At 48.0% G+C, this 23,365-nt stretch overlaps 3 protein-coding genes across 4 annotated transcripts in view; 1 reads left to right on the plus strand and 2 right to left on the minus strand.

The window, feature by feature from the left end:
• Positions 1-23,365, plus strand: part of LOC125640797 (uncharacterized) — a 49,114-nt gene that overhangs the window by 11,909 nt on the left and 13,840 nt on the right. Inside the window, exon 4 of the transcript XR_012669653.1 lies at positions 11,316-11,432. The gene's annotated coding sequence lies outside the window, so the exon portion shown is untranslated. The remainder of the gene's footprint in view (positions 1-11,315; positions 11,433-23,365) is intronic.
• On the minus strand, positions 6,939-13,010 carry ZNF648 (zinc finger protein 648). 2 transcript variants are annotated; one of them, XM_048859717.2, is made up of 2 exons: positions 12,952-13,010; positions 6,939-10,859 (listed from the first exon to the last, which is right to left on the minus strand). In XM_048859717.2, exon 2 carries the CDS (start codon positions 10,787-10,789, stop codon positions 9,029-9,031), a length of 1,761 nt encoding a protein of 586 aa, XP_048715674.1. In that variant the 5' UTR covers positions 10,790-10,859; positions 12,952-13,010; the 3' UTR covers positions 6,939-9,028. The 2 variants fall into 2 exon arrangements, with proteins under 2 accessions (XP_048715674.1, XP_048715673.1); XM_048859716.2 differs by having other exon boundaries at positions 12,837-13,004.
• LOC125640800 (uncharacterized) lies at positions 16,672-22,287 on the minus strand. The gene is made up of 2 exons (XM_048859734.2): positions 22,135-22,287; positions 16,672-21,241 (listed from the first exon to the last, which is right to left on the minus strand). Exon 2 carries the CDS (start codon positions 21,048-21,050, stop codon positions 20,178-20,180), a length of 873 nt encoding a protein of 290 aa, XP_048715691.1. The 5' UTR covers positions 21,051-21,241; positions 22,135-22,287; the 3' UTR covers positions 16,672-20,177.

Consider the following 23,365-nt stretch of genomic DNA (forward strand, 5'->3'; position numbering starts at 1 on the left):
AGGCACAGTACAGTCAGTGACACAGCATATTTGGCCAGGTGACATAATTCTGATCTGGAAGGACCAGCTCTAAGGGTGAAAGGACAGTCCCATTCTCATGTCCATTCAATCTTCAGCATCAGTGCAGAGAAGGCCAACAAGATACAATGCCAGTTGGCATGGCTTTGGTGATGTGAACACCTGTTTGAGGGAATGGACTAATTTCACACAAACCACCAAACAGGTATATTTTGGGAAACTCTCAATATTCCATTACTTATTCTGGGGACCACCCAGCGTTTACTAGACATGTACATTTTAATCAGTTATCGAAAGGGACAGGGCAAACTACTGACCATTTAAAATAGTCATGTTAAAGTGTGATATCAATTAATATAGTTTTTCTAGAGTGGGATGATCTCTCTAATTAAAGTCTGCACACAGAAATTGCACTGATTAAATTACATTTAGTTAAATCAGCCTTTGGATAGGTACTTGTAAACTCAGTTATGAAATGAATTAAGCCAAATCAGTATTTGCCCCTCTTTCATATCTGTGTGAGAGCATCTAGTCATAGGGACTGCACTGACTTAACTAAAGTGATTCAGATCATGAATTAGTTAAATCAGTGCACTTGCTGTCTATAGACTCTAAGTGCTCAATTTACTGTTGTCCTGCACCAAGAGTAGCTATTTACATGAGTGCAAAGTGGATGTAACAATCCAAAGTGCAAGACAACAGAGAATCAGAAACCCTTGATTTTACAGGAGTTTTCACAAAATTGCACATCTAATTTGCATACATAAGCAGTCAGTTAAAAGCATAGCAGACTGTTTGCATATATAGATGCACAATTTACACACCATGGTAATTATACGCTCAAAACAGGTACTCACTTTATAAACACTAGGCCCTAAAAGCTAATGAGCTTACTGCACATACCTCAGAGACAACCAAGCTGTGTAGTTGTACTCACTATCTAAGACCTGCCAATAGACTATAATGTTAGGGCTTAGGAGGAATCCTTGTTTTGTACAGCAGTAATCTTTCTTATGAACAAATTTGTTACACAAATGTTCTCATTCTGTTCAAGTGCAGTGTGAGAATCGTCTTAAGTTGTTGCTATCTGTTTAAGTGTACCAGTCGCATTGAACTGTTGAGGTTGTAGATGGATCTGGCATCTGGCCTGGAAAGACAGTCTACTGTATAGCTTCTTCTCTCTTTACATACTGACTCCTGGCTTTGCAATGTTTGCTCTTTCCTCTATGTAGAGTGGGCCGAAGCAGGAATCTTTGACCTATGCTAGAAGCAGGGAATATTGCCTGGCAAAAGAGGTCAACCATTAAAAACTAATGAGTGAGGAGTTTGTAATCTGCTCCTATAATACGATATTTGATTCTTTGCTGGGCTCTTCATATTTGAAGTAAGGCTTCATCAAACAGTGATCTCATCCCTACTTTGTAAGAGGATTTATGTTGTCATCGGGAGTCCCTCTGACAGAGATTTGCCTCTTTCAGAATGGAAATAAGGATTGGAATCCCTTCAAGGCTCAGACTCAACTGTAGTCTAGTGAGTGAATAAAATTTTATTAGGATAAAGTTTTGGAACCAAACAGGAAAATACTACCTTTTCTCTTAATGTAATTGTTTCTTCCGTGTCAGGAACTGTGAGAATATGCTATTGGGGCATATCGACCTTGATATGGTAAGGGTCACCCAGTGGAATGATTATCCAGTGGGAAATGCACTGTGATATTGATAGTATAGATCTCTGAGATGACGTGGCCACCATGGTGAATTTACTGTGGGATGATCACGCTTTTTCAAGCCTCCTCTCGCTACGTATATATGTACTGGTTTTCTTGTGAGAGAGAGCTCAAATAATTCTGTTTGTGATTCGGGGAGTAACTTTTATCATGCTTATCTACCAGAGATATATATCAGAGCTCTTATTCTGATTGCAGCTGCTACCTTATGTGTCACCACGGTACTTTAAATCCCAAAGTGGGAATAATTATTCATCCTGTATTGGAGGGTCTATTCCTGTTCAAGTTGACAGCAGAATTCCCTTTGACCTCAAGGGGAGCAGGAAAAGGTTCTTAATCTTAAGAGCCTTTTAATAATTGGACCATTTTTGGTAGAAGAGTGTCTCCCGTACAAGAGCTTTGTTGGCTAAGGGGAAAACAGTGCAAAGCTTTATCAAAAGGGTCAGCCCATTTTGTGGAGATGGTTTTTGCAATTCAACATATCCTGTTTGAGAGAACTTGAGGTAATTTTATTTGCCTCTGAAGTCTTACCTACTTTTTGTACTCCTTAAAAAGTGCAGTGCAGAGATCTGCAGTGGTAGCACTGCAGAGATCTTTAAGCTTGTGCTTCACATGGGTTCTCTCTCTCTCCTGTTGATTAATACTGACACACATGGGGAGAGAGGTTACTTCAGAATGTTACTATGAACAAGTATAATTAGATAGCTGTGTAATTTGTTCTGGAGATTTTTGTTTTATAGGTATTGTGAATTATATATGATGTATCTTATTTTGTTGGAAGGGAAAATCATAGTGAGAACACAGCATGTGTTTTTTCTTAACCCAAACTTCAAAATGAAATTGCACAGGTTTCCTGTATAATATCACTTGATTATATCACTTGAATACAGTATTATATCGTGATACTCATTTTCAAAGAGTTTTACAGTCATTAGCGGTACTTGATTTCATATTTACATCTTTCTTAATTTTTAAAAATAAAATGAATTTACCTGCTTTCTGGAGTCTATCTATATACTTTATGGGCAAAAATCATTGCTCCACCAGCCTGAAAAGAAAAGGTCCTTTCTAAAGTACAATTGTATTCAGGCTTTGACATACACATTGAGACAATTACAGCTAGTATGGTTCAGTGTATCCCACGCAGCAATATTCTCCATGGCAAATGTGTCAGTTTTTTGTAATGTGTCAATATATTAGTGCTTACCATGCTACAAACCATGATTGTACTAGTGCACTGTGAGAAAATCTGAGCACTTATGTCATACTGCCTCAGCTGATGAGACCAAATCCATAGGATTGTGGGTGTTTTTCACATGTACTTTATGAGATGTTTCTTTCACAGAGACTGGAAGGTGGGAGGACTGGATAACCTAGGTACAGAGAGAGGATTAGTTGATCCCATCTGTACAACTGAGTCACCATGTTAGAATCCAGTTACAATCTAGAGTTGTGTTGCATCCCTGCCTGTGAGCAGAATGACAGTATGGTATATGCAAAATATTAAGGGCCATGTGTTAGCCACGAACCATGTGTAGAACCAGTATTGATACAGCTTGGTGGCAAACTCATTTCAAAATCTGTCCAATTGAAATGCCTGCAGCTGTGCAGGGCAAGAGGTCGCACTAGGTTGTGTATGCAGGTTTATGTTCATACCTACAAATCTATGTGCACAAAAACACATCTGTGATCAGTCACATGCTTTCATGCTCTTGTGCACTTCTGAATATGCTCATATGTTCTTGCTGTTGTGGACATAAACAGGCTTTGGCTCAGGTCCAAGTGCAGAATTAGACACTGAATTACACCATGCATCTATATTTACACCTTATCTATTAATTACTCCTGGGGGAATTCTGCACCACTGTGCACATGCAGAATTTATATGCTGTGCAGAATTTTTTTCCCCCCACAGAAAATACATTCTGCCAGAAAGGTGCTGCAGTTAGCCCTTTCACCCACCAGGGGCTGCTGTGGCAGCAGAACAGAGAGCAGCTGCTGATAGGGAAGAGAAAGAAGCTGCGTTCCTCATAGCTCCCTGCCTGTGGGGCCTGGTCAGGAGGCACAGGATATGGGGGGATGAACAGCATGGGGACACATGGGGCTGGTGGGGGTAACAGACTGGGGTGGGGCTGCAGGGACATATGTGGGGAGGGGGCAGCTGAGTGGGGCGCAGGGACACATAGGGATGGGGCTGCAGGGCCACATGGGGGTGGCTGAGTGCGGGTGCAGAGACACGGGGGACAGGGATGCTGGGATACATGGGGATGGGGGGAGAGAGGTGGCTGAATGGGGGTCCAAGGACATATGGGAATGGGGGGTGGGGCAGATGTGCCTGACTGAATGTGAGAGGCTAGGGGTCAGCCAGGATCTGCATGGTGGAGGCTCCCTAACAATCCCTCCCCATCCAAAAACTCCCCATTCCATACTTCTCCCACCCACACACAACAATCCTCCAAGTTCATACCCAGGCTCCTTCCCAGCAATTACTTCCTTCTCCCTCAGCTACTCCATTACCCCTGACTCCCCCAAGCCTTTGCATTGTTTCTGAGGGATGCAGGAAATACGGTTCTGTATTGTAGTTTAAATGAATTATTACTCAGAGTTCTGTATTAATATGCCTTGTAAGGAATCTGTTTGTCAAAAAACATTTCTTGAATCTTTTTTATCTGTATTGTTACAAACATAGTTGCTGATGAGTATTTCAAAATAAATTACCAAAATAATTGAAACTGGCATGATTATATTGTGTTATTTTGACAAATAAAATATGCAGAATTTTAAAATATTGTGTGCAGAATTTTTAATTTTTTGGCGCAGAATTCTCCCAGGAGTAACTAATGCATACCACAAGACACATGAGAGAGCCAGAGCCTGGTTCCTTTAAGCTACTCATGGAGATACATGAGTGGCAATAGAATATTTATTTTAGGTGTATTCGCTTGAGACATAACAACTTGAATAGCTCAAACATTGAGGAGTTCAAGGGAACACAAAACAATGTCCCCAATGTTATTTCTCTCTCTGTCCACATGGTATATTACAGCATCCAGTTTGTAATAATCAGAAACGGCAACCTTTGCAAGTGTAAAAAATAAAACTAGACTCCCACTCCCCAGCCAGTTCTTGGCAAATATAACCCCATTACAATATGAGCACATTTATTATTAATTATTATTATTACTATTATTTACAGATAGTTACATGCCTCAAATGTCACAGCGTGTTCAAGTAGTTGGTTCTATGTGGCGCCCACCAGCTTCAGCACAAAGGATGGAGTTAGAGAGCCATGAACAAAGTGTCACGTGAAGCATCCTGTCAAGTACAGAAGTCAGGAGATCTCCTCCATGGCAGCAGTAGCTGATAGCATAGGTCTGGCCCACTGGAGAGAGAAGGTCAGAGACCCTGACCCTGCTCCTAACTGGAAGCAAATAAGTCCTCCTTTCCTGGTGAGACATGAATAAAGGGGAAGGTGAGGCCTGTCCTATCCACTTCCTCTCAGTCAGGGGAATTTTTCCCTTCCTTTCAGAAGCAAAGTATTGGGCTTTTAACTCTTTCCCTCCTGAAGATGCTGCACTCAGTGGCTAAGTTGTTCAAAGGTTCATTTTGCACTCCTTTTTTTTTAATCCCCTGTATGTGTGTGTTTATTTCTTGATAGTTTATTCATTTTGGCTCATGACTTTGTTGTAATCATTTGGTACCTTTTCATCAGGAGCTGCGCTTGTCAGGCAGAATTTTAAATGCCTTATGAGTCCGGGCCTGCTTTGTTACTGAAAAGATCGCCCAACTTTGCTGTCTCGCTACCTATGGAACCTTAGTGAGTTGGCCTGATGGGGGACAGGGGCCTACCTCACCAGTGAGAGTGAATGGAGACAGTTCAGTGCACTCCTTTCCTAGCTGCCCAAACTAATCTTGTAACCTATCCAGGAGCAGCTGGAGTCTTGTGTGCAGGAGAGGACCAAAAATATTAGGATGAAATGGAAGAATATGGAAAGCAGAGCCATATGTGTCCACTACAGCTTTGTCCCTGGCTGCTGCTGCTGATGTGAAGGAGGTAGCACTTGGATGATGGAGCTCCTTTTATTACATTGGAGAGGCCCTTTCTCTCTGGAAGATAGTGGTGGCACAGATAGGCTCCAGACAGAGCTGTATCTAGCTCTCCTAGATCCGAAAGGTGGTCAGGCACAGTAGGGAGAAGAAATTAATGAAAAACACTCTTCTTAAAAGGGATTTCTTGGGGGCTGTCTGGATAGTGCAGCGTGCTGCCAGCTAGGGAGCCTAAATACTGTACGGATCTTGAAACTCTTAACTCTGGGGAGACATGGAACATTTGCTGCTTTCCTTGGTGCTGCTCTGCCTTTCCTGCTGCTGAGTGACTGGCTATAGAATAGCTGCAGTTCTCACACAGGTTGCTCATCCTTTCTGCCATGAGGCACAGTCCAACAAGTGTTGCATCTACACAGAAGGGCAGCTGTAATGTGGAAGGGTTTGTGCAAATATCTGAAATATGTAGGGTGGGCGAGAGAGGTGGCCTAGAATGACACATGCAGCACTATCTGGAGACAGATGCAGAAAGCAAGGGGGAGACCACTTGTGAGGTCTAGAGGCAACAGCCTAGGGAGAAGTTTAGCCCCATGAAGCACCCAGTTGCTTGGAAGGGTAGTGTCCCTGGACCGTGTTTGTGGGCTCCATCTATTGTATCAGCCTCTGATGAGTAGATGCCTGATAAATTTTCACTCCCTTTAGCACAGGGGTGGGCAAACTACGGTCTGCAGGCCGGATCCGGCCCATCGGAGCTTTGGATCCGGCCTGTAGGATTGCCACCCCTGTGGTGCCGTGGGCCCCGCGCTGCTCCCGGAAGTGGCCGGCGTCACGTCCTTGCAGCCCCTGAGGGAGAGGGGGCAGAGGGCTCCGCGCGCTGCCCTCGCCTGTGGGTACCTCTCCCAAAGCTCCTATTGGCCACAATTCCCCTGTTCTGTCCCCCATTCTGCTGCTGCTACCCCGGAGCCACTCCAGGTAAGCGGCACCAGGCCAGAGCCTGCACCCCTCCTGCACCCCACACCCCAACTCCCTGCCCTGAGCCCCCTGCCGCACCCCGCACCCCAACCCCTTGCCTTGAGGCCCCTGCCACACCCCGCACCCCTCCTGCAGCCTGAGCCTGTTCCTGCACAGTGCACCCCCTCCTACACCCCACACTCCCTCCCGCACCCCAACCGCCTGCCCCAGCCCTACATTCATGGCCCTGCTTGCAATTTCCCCACCCAGATGTGGCCCTCGGGCCAAAAAGTCTGCCCATCCCTGCTTTAGCAGCTGGAAGGGAGGAAGGAGCTTTCTGTCTCTTCTCTCACTCCTTTAGAGCCACCAGGCTGTTGCGAGGTGGGAAAATCCTCTTCTTGACAGCTGCCAGGAAGGTGAGAGGAAGAAGTTTCCCACAACCTCTGCTTTTTGGGTTCTCCTCCCTGGTGAGTAACTCCAGTGTCACCTCTTAGGCTATTCCTAGCTTTCTCAAGCACCATGAAATTGACAAGATGCCTAACATCTTCACTGCTGCCCACCAGTTTCTGAAAAGCAGCAGTGGAACTCCAGTGTGCTGCTAGCCAGTAAAGTTTTTGAGCAGCAGCAGAGACATTGGAGCTGGCTGTCTGCAGACTCAGAAAGACTGGTTCACATTCAGAAAGCTAGCTTCACCAACAGAGAGAGAGAGACAATAAAAGAAAGTTGACTTTGTTAAGTCTGCGTAATTAGGGAACCGACTGATGCCAACTGGTAATAAAACAGCAAGGAATGGGACTGCTGCTTAATCAGGAAGCTAATTCTGCTTAATTGGGATGCCGCTTGCTGGAAAGTCTTGAGGACAGACAGATGTTTTAAAGCAGAGCTATCTGGAGCTATGAATACTTCACGTGCAGAATTGAGCAGTGGGGGGTTGCTCCTGCTCCCACTGGCAAAAACACTCATCAGCTTCAGCAGTGCAGGATCAGACGCAAGACGAGACAAAAACTGATCAGTTGTGCATTTGCAACCCAGTATCTCTGCAGTTATTGGAAAATCACTGTGTACAGTGTCAATAATTCAGCCAGCCGTGGCCAGCACAACCCCATTTAAAAAGTGCTTTCATCCTTTTCCTAGCAACAGGCCAGTAAGAAGGGAATGATGCCAGTGCCTTCATTTGTAAGTACCCCACAGTACATATATTTGTTTGGAATTACGTTTGTTTTGTTTTTCATGGTATCATATGAGAGGTATTTCAGGAAAGCTGTTTGTTGACAGGCTGGCCACTCCTCATTACGGAGATTATAATATCTCAAAGTGCAGTTATGCTCTGACAAAGGGATCTCTAAAAATGACATCGTTGGGTTCCATATTTACATTCTGTGAGTGATTTGTCTACAACTTACAAGTAATAAGATATATTTTGTAGCTGACAGAACTGCATATGCAACCTGGGCTCTGAGAATCAAGAAGGGTTTTTTCCTTCTCCTGCATCATCACCAGTAATAGAGACTCTACATGTAAACCATGCCCTAAGTGATCCCTATTCCATCCTGTTTCCTTCCAACGTGTTTCACATGAACTGCATGGAATGTATGTTTTGTTTTGCATCACTTTAACCAAAAGTATATTTTAAAATCTATTTAGTGAAACCAGTATGATTTCTACATGTAGACAGCTCTTCATTAACCATTCTCTTAAGGACACACAAGCAGGAATAGACTCCAGCTCACACTCCGTTAGCTGAGCTGGCTCTGCAGGGCAAACAGGAGTAAAAAGCAGTGTTGTGTCAGATGCAACTCTGAACACATGTACTGGGAGCGGATCTGCCATTTTCTTACCTAGTCCCTTTTCAGAGTAGAACTACACTTGAAGGGGCAGCAGGAACTGGCATGAGGGCCCATGAAGGAGCAACAGCTATGGAGTGTCAATCAGTTTGGGATGTGCTTTTGAACTTTTGTCCAGCAGGAAGATCTTGGTAAACAGCTGAACTTGGTGCCTGGACAGATGACAAGGTGGATGTATTCTTCATAATCTCTCTCCTCGTCTGTATCCCCTGTCACAGGAGGGCTCTGGTTGGGTCCTTTCGTGTACATTTATGAAGATAAGTACTTGCAGATCTCCTCCCCTAGTCAACAAGCAACTTGGTCAGAGAGCGGTGCCTGCTCCATGTTGTGTACAAACCCTCTCTCATATTTGCTCTACCCGATGAAGCCCAGGTCTGTTGCATATGGCCCCTCAGCAGACAGGTGTGTTGAGTGCCTGGTGTCAGCTGCCCCACTAGGGAGGGACTCACTCGTCGGAAGAGGAGAACGGCTCCCCATTGCTGGCACCATGCTTGGCCTGGTGGCGGATGAGGTGGGTGGACTGAGTGAAGGCCTTGGCACACTGGGTGCACTGGTAGGGCCGCTCCCCTGTGTGCGCCCGCATATGCTGGGTAAGCTGCGAGGCATGGCGGAAGGCCTTACCGCAGTCTGAGCATAGGTAGGCCTTCTCCCCACTATGGATCTGCTGGTGCCTCTTGAGGGTGGAGGAGCGGGCGAAGGCCTGTCCACACTCGGCGCAGGCGAAGGGCCGCTCGCCGGTGTGGATGCGCTGGTGGCGGCTGAGGCGCGAGGACTGGGCGAAGGCCATGCCACATTCCGAGCACTTGAAGGGGCGCTCACCAGTGTGCAGCGTCTGGTGCTCGAAGAGGTTGGAGGACTTGGTGAAAGACTTGCCGCAGACGGCACAGGAGTAGGGCCGCTCGCCTGTGTGGCTGCGCTGGTGCTCCACCATGCGGCTGGCCACGGCAAACTCCTTGCCGCAGTCAGGGCAGCGGAAAGGCTTCTCTCCCAGGTGGGTGCGTTGGTGGCGCAGTAGCGAGAGTGGCTTGTTGAAGGTCTTGCCGCACTCCTGGCAGGGGAAAGGCTTGTCGTTGCTGTGCATGTTGCGCTGGTGCTTGTGCAGGTCCGAGGAGCGCACAAAGGCCTTCTCGCAGTCCAGGCACTGGTAGGGCTTCTCGCCGGTGTGCGTGCGGATGTGTTTACGGTAGTCCGAGGACCAGGTGTAGGCCTTGACGCAGAACGGGCACTTGTAGGGGCGCTCGCCTGTGTGCAAACGCTTGTGCTGCTGCAGGGTACCCTGGTGTGAGTAGGCCTTGCCGCACAGCTCGCAGGCATACGGCTTGGCCCCACTGTGCGTGTCGATATGGCTCAGGAGGTTGCTGGATTTCTTAAAGGCCCGTCCACACTGCATGCATTTGTAAGGCCGCTCCTCCACCTCGCTGCTGCCCACCTGCTGTGCCCCAATCCTGACCCTCCTGACCGTGGCTGCTTTCAGGGCCCCGACACTGCCCGCTATCTCTGCTGGCTTGTTGGCAGCTTTCGGGTTCAGCCACTTCACCCCTCTCTTTCTTTTCAGGGGAAGCTCTTTGCTCCCCCCTGGCTTGCTGAAGTCCATACTTGGATTTCCTGGGAACACCCCTCCCTCTACTTTCCTGGTCATGTAGCTCTTGATGCTTTCCATGCCATTGCACGGCAGGCTGTCCCTGGCTGGGTCGTCCAAATCGCTGTCCAGGGTAACCACAGTGTCCACGTACTCCGTTGAGCTTGGCAGCACCCTGCCAAAGTGCTTTATGCCCTGCGGGCTGCGCCGAAGAACAGCAGGCTTCCTCACTGGCCGGCTGTGCCACTTCTGACACGTCTCCTTGCTGCTTTCCTCATCATCCTCATCACTCTTGGTGCGAAGACTGACCATCATGTTCAACTTCTTGGCCACGCCATTGGCATTGATAAGGGTGAAAGTCTCATAAAAGACCTCGTCTTCCTCACACAGAAGGTCCTCTGCCTTGCTCTCCCTCGGCATGGAGCTGCTGGACACCGGATCTTGGTCTTTCTGCATGCCGCTCCCAAAATGATCACTGTCGCTTTCCTCAGCTTCCTCCTCCTCATCGCCATCATCATTTTCACACCATGTGTTCGTGGTCCTCTTTCTGTCCTCATAGGATCCCTGAGCCAAACTGCTGCTGGGGTACTCCTGGTCCCGTGTCTCAGAGCATTCTATGCTTGCCATTTTCCACTTCTGCTTCTGAATATCTGCTTTCAGGATCCTTCAGCCTGAAGCTGACTTCAGGGTAAGTGACCTGTATTTTAGAACAAGAGATGAATGGACAGGGGATGGGGACATTTGTGAGGAACAGAAAGCAGCTGGGGATCGTTATTACATTGACACCCAAAGTTCCCAGTTGGGCTAAGGGCTTACTGTGCCAGGCGCTGTACAAAAAGGGGTGGCTCATTACTTCCTCAAAGAGAAGGGAAAACACAAGATTGGCTATGATAACAGAGACAAACAAACAAGCAGCATTTTAGAGGTGATCTGGGATACATATCTTGTTAGCTGGTAATATTTTTTTAATCCTTTCCCTCGTTACTAATTTTAGTTTATTCTTAAAGCTCACCTATGTAAAGCTCATCTGTTTGTTACTTTGTTCTAACCCAGGGTACTGTTGTTTTAATTTCTATCTTTTCTATTTTAAGACCATTGCCTCTCTTCTGTGTTTTTAAAACAACATATCTACTTTTCTGCTTTCTAAACACAGGAGCACCAGGAAGCAAACAGATGCTCTTAATTATGGAGGCCCTGATGCACTATGGTGCTGGATATCAAACTGCTGTTTCTCTTGATTACCAGGGAGTTAAGACATCTAGAATGCTGGGTAAGAAATAAAAGTTAATTTCTCTGACAGAAGGTCTGGGGAGGATTTCTGGGAAGCAAACCACAGTCTCTCTCTATTTTGTGGAGAATCAGATGCTTTGAGGACATGATACTGACAAGGGAAGCCAGTTAATTCAAAGTTTTGCTATAGAAATAAAAATAGGAAGAGGGCAAGAAATCAGAGAGCTGACTTTCAGAACATCAGGAGCTCTCAGTTCTCCCCTTGAATAATAACACTTTCTCTTCCCTTGCTTTATTGCAAGATGCATGTAAAAAAATGACCACAAAATAGGCTAATAAAGTCACCTGCCTGATGCCACCCTGAGGGTTTGTTCACTACTGAAAGTTCTTGACTGTACAGTGCCTATAGCTGGAGACAAGATCCATAATGGAATAACTCCCTGGATGCAAGGTGTACACCTGCCGCCGGTGGTGGAGCAAAAAGGGGCGCCGAACAGCTCAGCCACTCAAGGATCTATGCTGTGATGGGTCCCACAGGTTTTTTTACTGGAGTGTGCATGTAATTTGTGGACAGGTTTAGGGCTCTGCACTTAGCAGTTGTTTGATTCAGCCTTCAGAGTGCTGTGCATAAGGGCCCACACAGAGTTAATGTGAGGTGTGTGTTCAAGACTTCATACCTCTAAGGCTACTGGATGGCAATACAGACATGGTTTGGCCAACCCAATCAAGCAGTCAGTTCTAAGGGTGGCAAAAGTACACCAAACCATAGAGGAATAGCAAAGGAATGCTACTCTCCACTGACAGTGGCCAATGCAGAAAATTTGTTCTCAAGCATATAAACAACCCAGGAATGCAGACACTATGAAGTCTCGGTCACAGACAGCAATTGCAAACAAAAAATAGCTCTCCCTCACTTCTTTCTCCTGAATCTAATTTTGCAGTATTTCCAGAGCTTCCTTGGATAATTTACAGGAGATTGGCTGCAACTCCAGCAATCTTACGAGAGCTGTTCAATCTCCAGGATTTGCAGGCATCTGTGGAACACAGGGATCTCTGTGTCTTAAACAAGTTCCTGTTGGTACCTGGGGAAAAACTGTCTAAGTCACTGCATCTCCCCAGGTGTATGACACAGGGAGAGACAAGTATAGAGACTTCTGTAGAAATCTAAAGCTGCCCACAGGGTGAGGGTGAGCTCTCGCTCCTGATCCTCAGCAGCCTGAAAAAACAGATTTAGTCCCAAATGCAATGCATGGACTGCCTGGAGGAAACTAGGTCTGACTGCAGCAAGTACCAGACATCAGGTCTTGAGAGCCCAGCTGCCTCCAGTCTGTGGCCTCTGAGATATTTTTCATAAAGCTCCCCCTCCCATTTCTCTTTCCCTATTGATTTCTGGCCTGCCTCTCCCCATTTCCCATTAAGCCCAGGTCTAGCTGCAATGACTCACCCTGGTATTTAAGTACAGGTGTGTCCCAGGCGGCTGCCCCCGTGGGATCATCTGCTCCAGGTTAGGAACGAGGAAAGGCGGGGAGTTTGGTGCAAAGCAGCAGTGGCAAACGTACCAGTGTCTCTCACCCTTTTGTGTCCAGTCTAGCAGCTGCAGAGCCTCAGGAGGTGGGGCCTGTGAATACACACAACCTTCCTGCCTGCATCACAGAGAGCAGCCTGGGAAATACAGCAGGGCTGCCCTGTCTGACTGCCTGACTGAGCCATTCTTCCAGTTCACTCCTCCTCCCTCTCTCCTTCCATAGATTCCAGTGATGGAAATGGACTCTGAGCCAGGTAGATTTTTGTCCACTCTGAATTGAAAGGTGGCTTCCACTTCTACTAGGAGATTAACCCATAGGCTGATAGAGCTCCCTGTCTGAAAGTTTTTCCTAATATTCATCCTACCCGTTCCTATATTGACTCCATCCTATCGCTCTTCGTTACACCCTAGTTTATTATGCTAATTAATCTCCCTTCCTCCCTAATTACACCTTTCAGATGTACACCCCAGTTGATTGTTGCTTAGTCACAGTGTAAACCAATTACTCCAGCCCCAAAATCCTGGTGTGTGTCTCTTTCAGTGTCTGAACCTTCCTGCAGTCATCCTCTGGTCTCCCGCTCCTTCCTCTCCTTACTGACTCAGATCACACACACCACTCAGTTCTCTGACTTCTGCAGCACTGATTCTCCTCCTCTCACTAGGAATTAAATAGTTTTAACCTTTATTTCTTTGTTTAAATGCTCTGGAATCTTGTGCTTCCAAAGCACTGGTCCTCTTTTTTAAAAAAAGACTACCCCATCCCTATTCATACCAGGGAGGAGAGATTCTTCAACTGTAACTTGTTCCCTTGGGGTAGCAGAAGCAGATACATTTTGCTTTCTTGAAGCTGACCTGTAGAGCAGTCCCAAGTTCCCCTCCAGTCCCTCACCTAAAAATGTTTACTTTGAGATTTTTATTTCTGGTGCATTTGAACTCTTTAAAGAGGGCTGTCAGGAGTACTGGATAGCTGCTCATGGGATTGACTCTGATCTGCTCACTTTCATCCCCAAACCACAGGTTCAATGGCCCATTTTGGTATTTATTGGAAAGTATTTCTCATCCGATGGCCTTTGAAAAATGAGTTAATGGTTTCAGGCCAGTTTCTAATGGCCAGAACATGTGTCCACTCTGAAGCCCACCATCACAATCAATGCTAATTTGCATGCTTTTGTGCAGACTGAATGGGCCAGGGAGATAGAACTCTCCTGTGACTCCTAGAGGCAGTCCCTTCAGGAGTGAGTTTGAGACAGTGGCTTGGATACTGTGAAGGAAGTTCACACTGCAGCAGCCTGTGCTGTATCTGTTCTCTTGATTAACAGAGGCTTCAGTCTCCAAACTGGACAGCCTGCCACCTATCCCATGCACGTTTTCAAAGTGTATTAAAATATAGAAAAGGACTGCCAGGTTTAGAACTACAGAAAGACAGGGTTTGCCATGCTCAGTCACAGCTTGGTCCATGGAGGCTAGTCTGCGTTCTGCTTCCAGCAGGGACAATTAACTGAAGCTCCAGAGGGATGAGAAACCCCACTTACAATGCTGCTAGCCAACTGTGCAGTTCTCCCTCTGGGAGCGAGAAAGGAGTGAACTCGGGCTTGTCAAAGAATGGTGTTTCAAAGACAATTTTCGAACAAAACCAACTTTTCTTCAATTTTGCTACAATTTTTTTCACCGTTTTTAAGTTTTCAATAAATCAAAATAAAAAATTAATTTAGTTTGTTTGAACTCAAAATCTGCATTTCAGGTTTGGTTTTTAGCGACTTTTCAATTCAAAGCCAAAACAAAAATGTTTGTTTCAGTTCAGTCTGTTAAGAAATTACAAAGAATTTTCATGAAAATGTTCCTTTTCCTCAAAAGTCCATCTCTCCTTTAAAAAAAAAAAGTTTTTTGACCAGGTGTAGGTAAAAGTTCCTTCCTGACCCCCAGAGGCAATTAATTTCTGCCCTGGAGCATGAGATATGATAGTCTTTATCATTACTTTAGCTTGCAAAACTAATTGTGTTGGCATGAAATTAACTAGTTCTCTTTTAAAATTCAGTCACAGTACTTGAAAGACTTATGTAATATTTTATTATTCTCTGAGATTGGCTTCAAAATTTACAATGCCTGCTTTTAAGACAGTTCCACAACAAAATGCTATTTCTGATTCATAAATCACATAATTGTTGCATGAGTCATGCTAAAATAATCTTTTATGGAAATGTACCTTGGGGGAGGGGAATCAGATGGAGAGGGGTTTATGCTGCCAGAGAGGGCTACAGAAGATATGAGAGAGATGATTATTCGGAGATGGAGATCTAGTTATGGAGGAATATGTTATGAAGTTCATTTTTGGATCTGGATATGGGAGTACAGGGAAATACTCCTTGCACCTTATTTGGGGGAGCCTGGGTTTGGACAGGAAGGAGGATCAAGAGGCATGACTGTGAGGGGGCATGAGACCTGGGTGTTGGTCGGAGAGGAACAACCTGACATAGTTAGGAGAGGTGTTTTATTTTAATCACTTGCTTGTGTGTGTCTGCAATAGTGATGCTGAAGTTCTGCATATTTTTAATTTTGTCCCATTGACAGTCAAAAAAAAATAGGGCAAGAATTCAATCAAACCCTGCTCTCTAAATACATGCACACACATCTGCACTAGCTCCTTCCCATTGTACATAGCAGCTACCTGCACTCCATAAATGAATTCATAAATTCACAGAGTTTAAGACAAGAAGAGATCATTACATCCTCTAGTTCAGGGGTGGGCAAACTACGGCCTGTCAGGGCTTTGGATCCAGCCTGTGGGATTGCCACCCCCATGGCACCTCGGACCCCACACTGCTCCCAGAAGCCACGTCCCTGCGGTCCCGGGGGTGGGGAAAGAGGGCTCCGTGCACTGTCCTCACCTGCAGGCACTGCCTCCCACAGCTCCCATTGGCTGGAAACAGGGAATCGCAGCCAATGGGAACTTCGGGGGAGGTACCCGCAGGCGAGGGCAGCACGCAGAGCCCTCTGCCTCCCCCTCCCCCAGGGCCGCAGGGATGTGGTACCAGCCACTTCGAGAGTAGCACGGGGCCAGGGCAAGCACGGAGCCTGCCTTCGCCCCACTGCGCGCTGCTGCCACCCCAGAGCCACTCCAGGTAAGTACACCGAACCCCTCCTGTACCCCACACCTCAACTCCCTGCCCTGAGCCCTCTGCCACACCCCTCCTGCATCTCAACCCCCTGCCCTGACCCCCTCCTGCACACTGCACACCCTGCACTCCCTCCCGCACCCCAACCCCCTGCCCCAGCCCTACGTTCATAACCCTGCGTGCAATTTCCCCACCCAGATGTGGCCCTTGGGCCAAAAAGTTTGCCCACCCCTGCTCTAGTCAAACCTCCTGTATGCCACAGGCCATTTAACTTCACTATATACACTTGTGCACATACCTCCAGCGTGCCCTTACGCACATATCACAGACTATGCCCTACCTCTAGGCACTGGTATATGTATGCATACAGCCATGTGGGTCAGAAAGCACACTACTGTATATACATGTCCCTGTACACTGCATGTTCATAGAGAACCACATACATCAGGACCAGCAAGGTTCCATCGCCCTGCCAATCAAAATCTGGCACTCAAGTCCCCTCTGTGCTGGGGTTTGAATTCCAGCACCCAGGGAAGCAGAAGGGTCTCAGTAACTGCACCCCACCCCAGGTCTGGCACCACGCTTTCATGTTGCTCAGTTTAGCCGTCAGGACACTTGAAGTTTAGATAGACACAGAAGGGTTTTTTAATCACAAACTGAATGTTTTATTCTGGCTAGAGAAGAGACAGGATTAGTAACAGAGATTTTGTTTCATCACAATGAGGTGGCAGTGTCTTCACTACTTGCCTGCTCCGCAGTGCTTAGGTTCTCGATAGCAGTATCCTCAGGAAATGTTCTGTTCCCGTGTAATTGTGTATTACAATAAATATGGACTCTTCCAAAGTTGCTGATAACATGATCAGGCCCAAGCAATGGTAGTGATCATGCAGAGTCATACAGGTCAGCTGTGGCTACTTGTCAGCCCACAGCCTATTCCATGCCCCCACCTTCCTGCCAGCAAGACTAGAGTGGGAGGCAATCACTGCCAGGCCAGAGACCCTGGAAGCAGGACTAGAAGAGGATGAAATGTATAGGCTGATTTCTCTTCCTTACCACTGCCAGCACACCTCTAGCAGTTTGGAGTCTCAGAAATCTCACAAGTGGGTCTATAATGGATCCCATTTGTTGCTGCTGCCTAACCTTTGATCTACCACATCTGTTTGGACATTTCACACCCTCTAAATTCTGCAGCCTCAGTAGATCATCTTGGAACAAATATGTTACTGTTCCTCCCTATCACTTGCTCAGTTCCAAACGGGGGTGGGGTGGGTACTGATGAGATGAAGAAAACCATTTACCAGGTAATATTTCTCTCTCCCCCATATCCATCAAAGCTGCTTTATCTGAGCCACCTCTTGCTGCAAGAGAGGAGGAGGATTTGATGAGGAGACACCCCTCTCTCCCATTGGGTTTCAGTAAATTACAGTCTGTGTTCAACTCTTTTCTCTTCTCCCCAGAAGAAGAAAAGGAAAAAACAGGTGCAAAATACAAAGAGCTCATGATAACACGGGCATCATCCTGGACTCCCAGGCTGAACGTTTTTCAGGATGGGAGATTTCTTCTGGTTTCAAAGAAGAACGAAACTTGAATTGGGAGCACTTGGAAAAACAGTTTCCAGAGAAATGGCAGGAATTCATCATCATGCTAATCTAGAAGGACCCTTTACAACAAACTGGAGGGGTCCAAGTGGCACCAGAGACTGCCCAGCAGACTCCTAGCATTGGGTGAGAGGGTGCTGTGTGGTCCAAATGAGATTGGCAGGGCTGCAGGTTGAATGGGCTCCGAGTGGTTTCAGAGACAGCAAGTTGAGTGCAGAACACTAGGAGAGAGGCAGCCTCTTTGCTGGCCATGTTGAAATTGTAAAAAGAGGAAGGTCTCTGCTGGATTGAAACACGCCTGCCATTGTCTACCACCAGTGATTCAAACACTTGAGAGAGTGGGGACTGGTCCTCAGCAGGCATAAAGGGAGCACAGAGACCTTGGAGCTGATAAGAGCAGGGCTAGAAGTTGGTGCTTGATTTCTTTAGAGCTAAGCTGAAAAGAAAGGGGCTGGTACTATGTTAAAGGTGAGAAGCCTGGAACTGCTCCACCTCCCCATAGGCAAGTGTTGCCCCCTTGCTTATCCCATTACACCAGGGAGAAGCAGATTTCAGTAATATAGTGACAACTGCTCACAAGGAATTGGCATTTTGCAAGCCACCCCTCATGTTGTGAAGTAGAATGAAAGTCTTGCTTTGTTCCCATGAATTCCAGTGTGCAAACGGGAATTCTGGTGACAGTGACCCTCCACTTATGCAGAAGTTACAGGAAAATTGCTTTGTGGGGAAACAAATGACCTAGTTATGGGAGGACTCCCCTGTAGCAGCTGTTTTCAAATTCTGCAGCATAGACCGTGATCAAGACCTCCTAACCCACCCTCTGATTCAGGTCTCTTTTCACCTCCTCACACCCAACTTTCCGCTCTAGGCATTGAAGCTGCATTGTATTTAGCTCCTCCCATCCCAGTGGGTGAAAAGGGGAAGCTGGAGTTCCGACAGCATCCGCACCCTTGGTTCAATAAAACATCACTCCTTTCTTTTATACCTAACCAGCCCTTTCTGCACATCCCCTCTCCTCTATTTACCTTCCTCCTCCCATTGATCTGTGAGAGATGGACAGAGAGAAGGGTCCATACTGAGACACAAATGGCAGAGCTGGGCAATCAATTCCTGATCAGTCATTTTAAAAGTTGGTTGAAATTTTCTGATTTTTTTTGGTCAAAACGTTGATGGAGGAGAAAAAGGGGAAAAACATCTGGACAGCTTTTTCTGAAATAGGGCTTATGGCATGTTTCTGTTCCCTACTTGGATGAACATAACACTTTAGAATCAGGCTTCCAGTGAGATAACAGCAGATCTGTCTGGGATGGAACATAAGAATGGCCCTACTGGGTCAGACCAAAGGTCCATCTAGCCTAGTATCCTGTCTTCCGACAGTGTCCAGTGCCAGGTGCCCCAGAGGGAATGAACAGAACAGGTAATCATCAAGTGATCCACCCCTGTTGCTCATTCCCAGCTTCTGGAAAAGAGGCTAGGGGATACCATTCCTGCCCATCCCGGCTAATAGCCATTGATGGACCTATCCTCCATGAATTTATCTAGTTCTTTTTTGAACCCTGTTATGGTCTTGGCCTTTACAACATCCTCTGACAAGGAGTTCCACAGGTTGACTGTGCGTTGTGTAAAGAAATACTTCCTTTTATTTGTTTTAAAACTGTTGCCTATTAATTTCATTGGTGACCCCTAGTTCTTGTGTTATGAGTAGTAGTAAACAACACTTCCTTATCTACTTTCTCTACAACAGTCATAATTTTATAGACCTCAATCATATCTCCCCTTAGCCATCTCTTTTCCAAGCTGAAAAGTCCCAGTCTTATTAATAAACAGGAGTACTTGTGGCACCTTAGAGACTAACAAATTTATTTGAGCATAAGCTTTCGTGGGCTACAGCCCGCTTCATCAGATGCGTAGAATGGAACATATAGTAAGAAGATCTATATACATATAGAGAACATGAAAAGGTGGAAGTTGCCATACCAACTAATTAGCCTCTTAGAGTTGGTATGGTAACTTCCACCTTTTGGCCAGGACATTCTTGATAACATTTCTACTGTTGCAAAAAGTGCCTTGGAGCCTTTAATGCCCACACTAGGTTGGAGGCTCAGTGCCCCTAATACCAAGGTTAGTTAGTTCAGTACTGACTTGGAGGGAAAAATGCCAGATGAAATCACCAAAATCCTCTTCCTCCCTTACCTGTGCTTTCCCTGGAAGTCTCCCATTGAAGTTCTGGCCCAGCATGACCCACCTAGCTTATCAGACTGCATGAGGTCATAGGCTGAGAAAGTGAGGTAACTGCAGCAGGATGGAGAGAGATTCAGCTCTGAAAGGTGGGACAAGTGAGAGGTATGATAGGAAGCAAGGTGGCCAGTCTATGTGATATGGACAAGAATTCTGGTCTGTTGTGAAGGACAGGTACTAGAAAGTGGAATATCAGCAGGTCTGTATGGGATGGACAGGAATTTGGACCTGCATACATAACATTTTCATTGGCAATATCTCCAATACCCAACTACAGCTATGTGAAACTGGGCAGGGTTGAATATACAGTACTAGGATTCCAGCTGCACAGCCAAGCTGGGGAGGGGACAGTCCTGGGGCAGAGGGTCATAGGCTTGGAACCTCAGTGTGGGAACATTCCAGTGGTTCTGCTCCTCTTCCCGCAACTCCATCTCTATCCGGTGGCCTTGGGCATGCATCCGCTGGTGGGAGCGGAGGCCTGAAAGCTTGGGGAAAACCTTGCCACACTCCCCACAGCGAAAGGCCTTCTGGACATGGGTCTGCCGGTGCTTGAGCAGGGCAGTGGAGCGGATGAAGGCCTTGCCGCACTCGGAGCAGACAAAGGGGCGATCATTGGTGTGAGTAGCCCGGTGGAAGGTGAAGCTGGATGACTGGCTGAAGGACTTGTTGCAGATGCCACAATGGAAGGGCTTGAGGCCCATGTGCATCTTGCGATGCTGGAGCAGGGTGGAGGGGTCAGAGAAGGTCTTCTCACAGAAGGGACACTCGTATGGCCGGTCGCCAGTGTGCGTGTTCTGATGGATCAGCAACGAGGTGGAGCGGGCGAAGGACTTATCGCACACAGAGCAGCGGTAGGGCTTCTCGCCAGTGTGTGTGCGTTCGTGCCGCCGCACCATAGAGGCCTGGTAGAAGCCCTTGCTGCAGTAGGAGCACTTGTAGGGCCTCTCGCCTGTATGGATCCGCTGGTGCACTTTGAAGTCCGACTTCCTGGCAAAGCTCTTGCCACAGTCCCCGCAGATCAGAGTGGTGGCACCAGCAGCTGCCATGGGCTTGCGGTCTCTCAGTACAGGAGCAAGCTTGCTGATTTCTGCCACTGCTGCCAGCTCTGTGGATACAAAACCAGCAAAGACTCTGCCAAACTCCGCCCTTCCCTGGCCACATTCTGCAGGACTGTCCACCATCATGCTGTCCTCACCCTGCTTGCCAATGACTGACAAGGCCCTTCACTCATGGACAATCCTCGATCTGTCCGATCCTACCCTTTTCCTTTGCCAGGTTAAGGCACAGCTAGATTGCTGCAGGGCTGACTACCGTGAATGGTGACCTGAGGAACTGTTGTGTGCTCACAGTCCATGCCTCCCAGCACCTCCGAGGTCTGAAACCAAAGACACACAAACATGAGATGCAAGTCCCCTTTTCAACAAACTTAGAGCTCTGCATTCCTTTCACAGGTCTCCCTTCCAGCATCCCTTAGGGGCCTCCGAGCCCTGCCCCTTGTCTACGCAGGGATTAGCGATCCCTGATTTCAGTCATCAGTGGCTAGTAATCAGAGTAGCTGCACCAGTGCAAACCCGTAGCATAGAGAAGGAAAACCATGATTTGCCACAACTGAACTTGGCCATGCAAATCACAGCTTTCCTTGTCAACATTAGGGCTTTTCACCTCTGCTGCTGCATTGATTGCATTGTGCCCAGCGTAGACATGGCCCCCATTCTCCCTCCACAAATGTTGAGGTCCATGGTAATTTTTAAAAAAACGTTGAATGACTGAATGACATACCCCCTCTCCCTCATGTCCGTCATGAATCCCATTTAGCATCGTTCTCTAGGAAGAGTCTAACACAGGCTGGAAGCTCAGTGCAGAGAACGCAAGCATGGGGGAGACTTCCCTTGTGTTGAAGAGCTAACAGCCACCAGCTGAAAGGGCTGGCTCTGGTTTGTCTGGCCAGGAGCAGCCGGGCTCCCGAACAGGCTGCCTGGCGTGTTTCACATGAGTGGGGACAGCCTGGGGTGAGGCCGGCAAGGAAGGAGCGCAGTGGCACTCAGGGAAGGACTGAGGGATCAGAGGCATGCTGCTTGCCTGCTCTCCGGCTTCAGGGGCATGGCAGGGCTGCTGCCGCAGGCACCGCTGAGCAGCAGGGCAGGGGGTTGCCAGTCTCCCCGCTGGCACGTATGGGGGGCACTGCGCCTCCCGCGTCTCGCCTTCCCATGGCTGGACCCTGCCCGCTCCAGCCCCGCAGGGTGCCGGGCTTGGCCGGCCCAGGCTCACCTCCCTCGGTGCTGCCGCGCCCCGCTGGCTCTCCGCGGGCCCGGAGACATGCGCGCCGCAGCCGCCGCTGCTCTCCCGGCCGGTGCGCACAGGGGCCTCCCCTTGCCGAGGACCCCAGCGCACAGCCCGTGCACACACACACACACACACACACACACACTTTCCACAGGCAGCTGTCCGCCCTGGCTGCCTGTGCCGCGGCGGGGAGACACTGCGAGGCAGAGCCGGGCTGGCAGGGCGAGCCCGGCTAGGTGTGTATTTTTAAAGCCCCCCTCCCACCCAGGGCCACCTAGAGCTTATTGATCCACACGCAGGCAGCAACCGGGCCGGACCGGGGAGGGCTGAACCGCCAGCCTTATCTTTGAACTCCATTCGTTTAACACCTGCTGAAGGCACCTGCCCTGGACACACTAGGCTAGTAACACGAGTTAGCCAACACCTTCCAACTCATAGGGTATGGCTACCCTGTAAGCAGAGGGGTGACTGCAGCACCCATGCTAGCTGTGAGGGCGCTAGGGTAGGTACAAATAGCAGGGAAGCTGCAGCAGCAGGGACTTCAGCACAGGCTAGCTGCCTGGCTGAGTACCCAAGGTGCCGGGGTACAGGGGTAGGCTGGTACAGCCACCCTCCTGCTGCAGCATCACTGCTATTGCTACCCACGCTCAGGGCTGAAAGTGAGCCGATACGGGCCTCCCCCACTGGCGGCTGTACCGGCAGGGTCGCCGACGGGGGGCAGAAGGGGCAGCAACGTTAAAGCACTACCAGAGGGTCCTTTGCCATGGCAGCGCTTTAACGTCGTTGCCCCGGCTGCCAATTTGGGGGCGGAGCAGCTGCCCCAGGGCTCCGGCTGCTGCTACCGCGGCAGTGGCCAGAGACCCAGGCCATTTAAGTCAGTGCTGGAGCCCCGAGCAGTGCGGGCCAGGTGGCCTGGAAGGGCTGGCTGGGGCACGCTCACCCCCAGCCCCGCCCCTTCTCCTTCCCTGAGGCCAGAATTTCACATTAAGTCTGTACAGGGGTCCATTGGCAGACCAGCATGGGGAAAGTCATCTACTCGGTGATCCTACCAGGTCATTTTAGACCGCATATTAAGGAGGAATGCTCTTCTAGCAAACATCTACCCAACATAGTTGTGTTATTAGCAGTGGCTATTGATTTAGTTCACTTCTGGCCAGTCCAAATCTGAATTAACCATGGTGCCAGTCGATCCTTTAACAATGCACTGAGGTCAAAC

Source organism: Caretta caretta, chromosome 8 (assembly GCF_965140235.1).
Source record: "Caretta caretta isolate rCarCar2 chromosome 8, rCarCar1.hap1, whole genome shotgun sequence".
In the NCBI taxonomy this organism is placed as follows: domain Eukaryota; kingdom Metazoa; phylum Chordata; order Testudines; family Cheloniidae; genus Caretta; species Caretta caretta.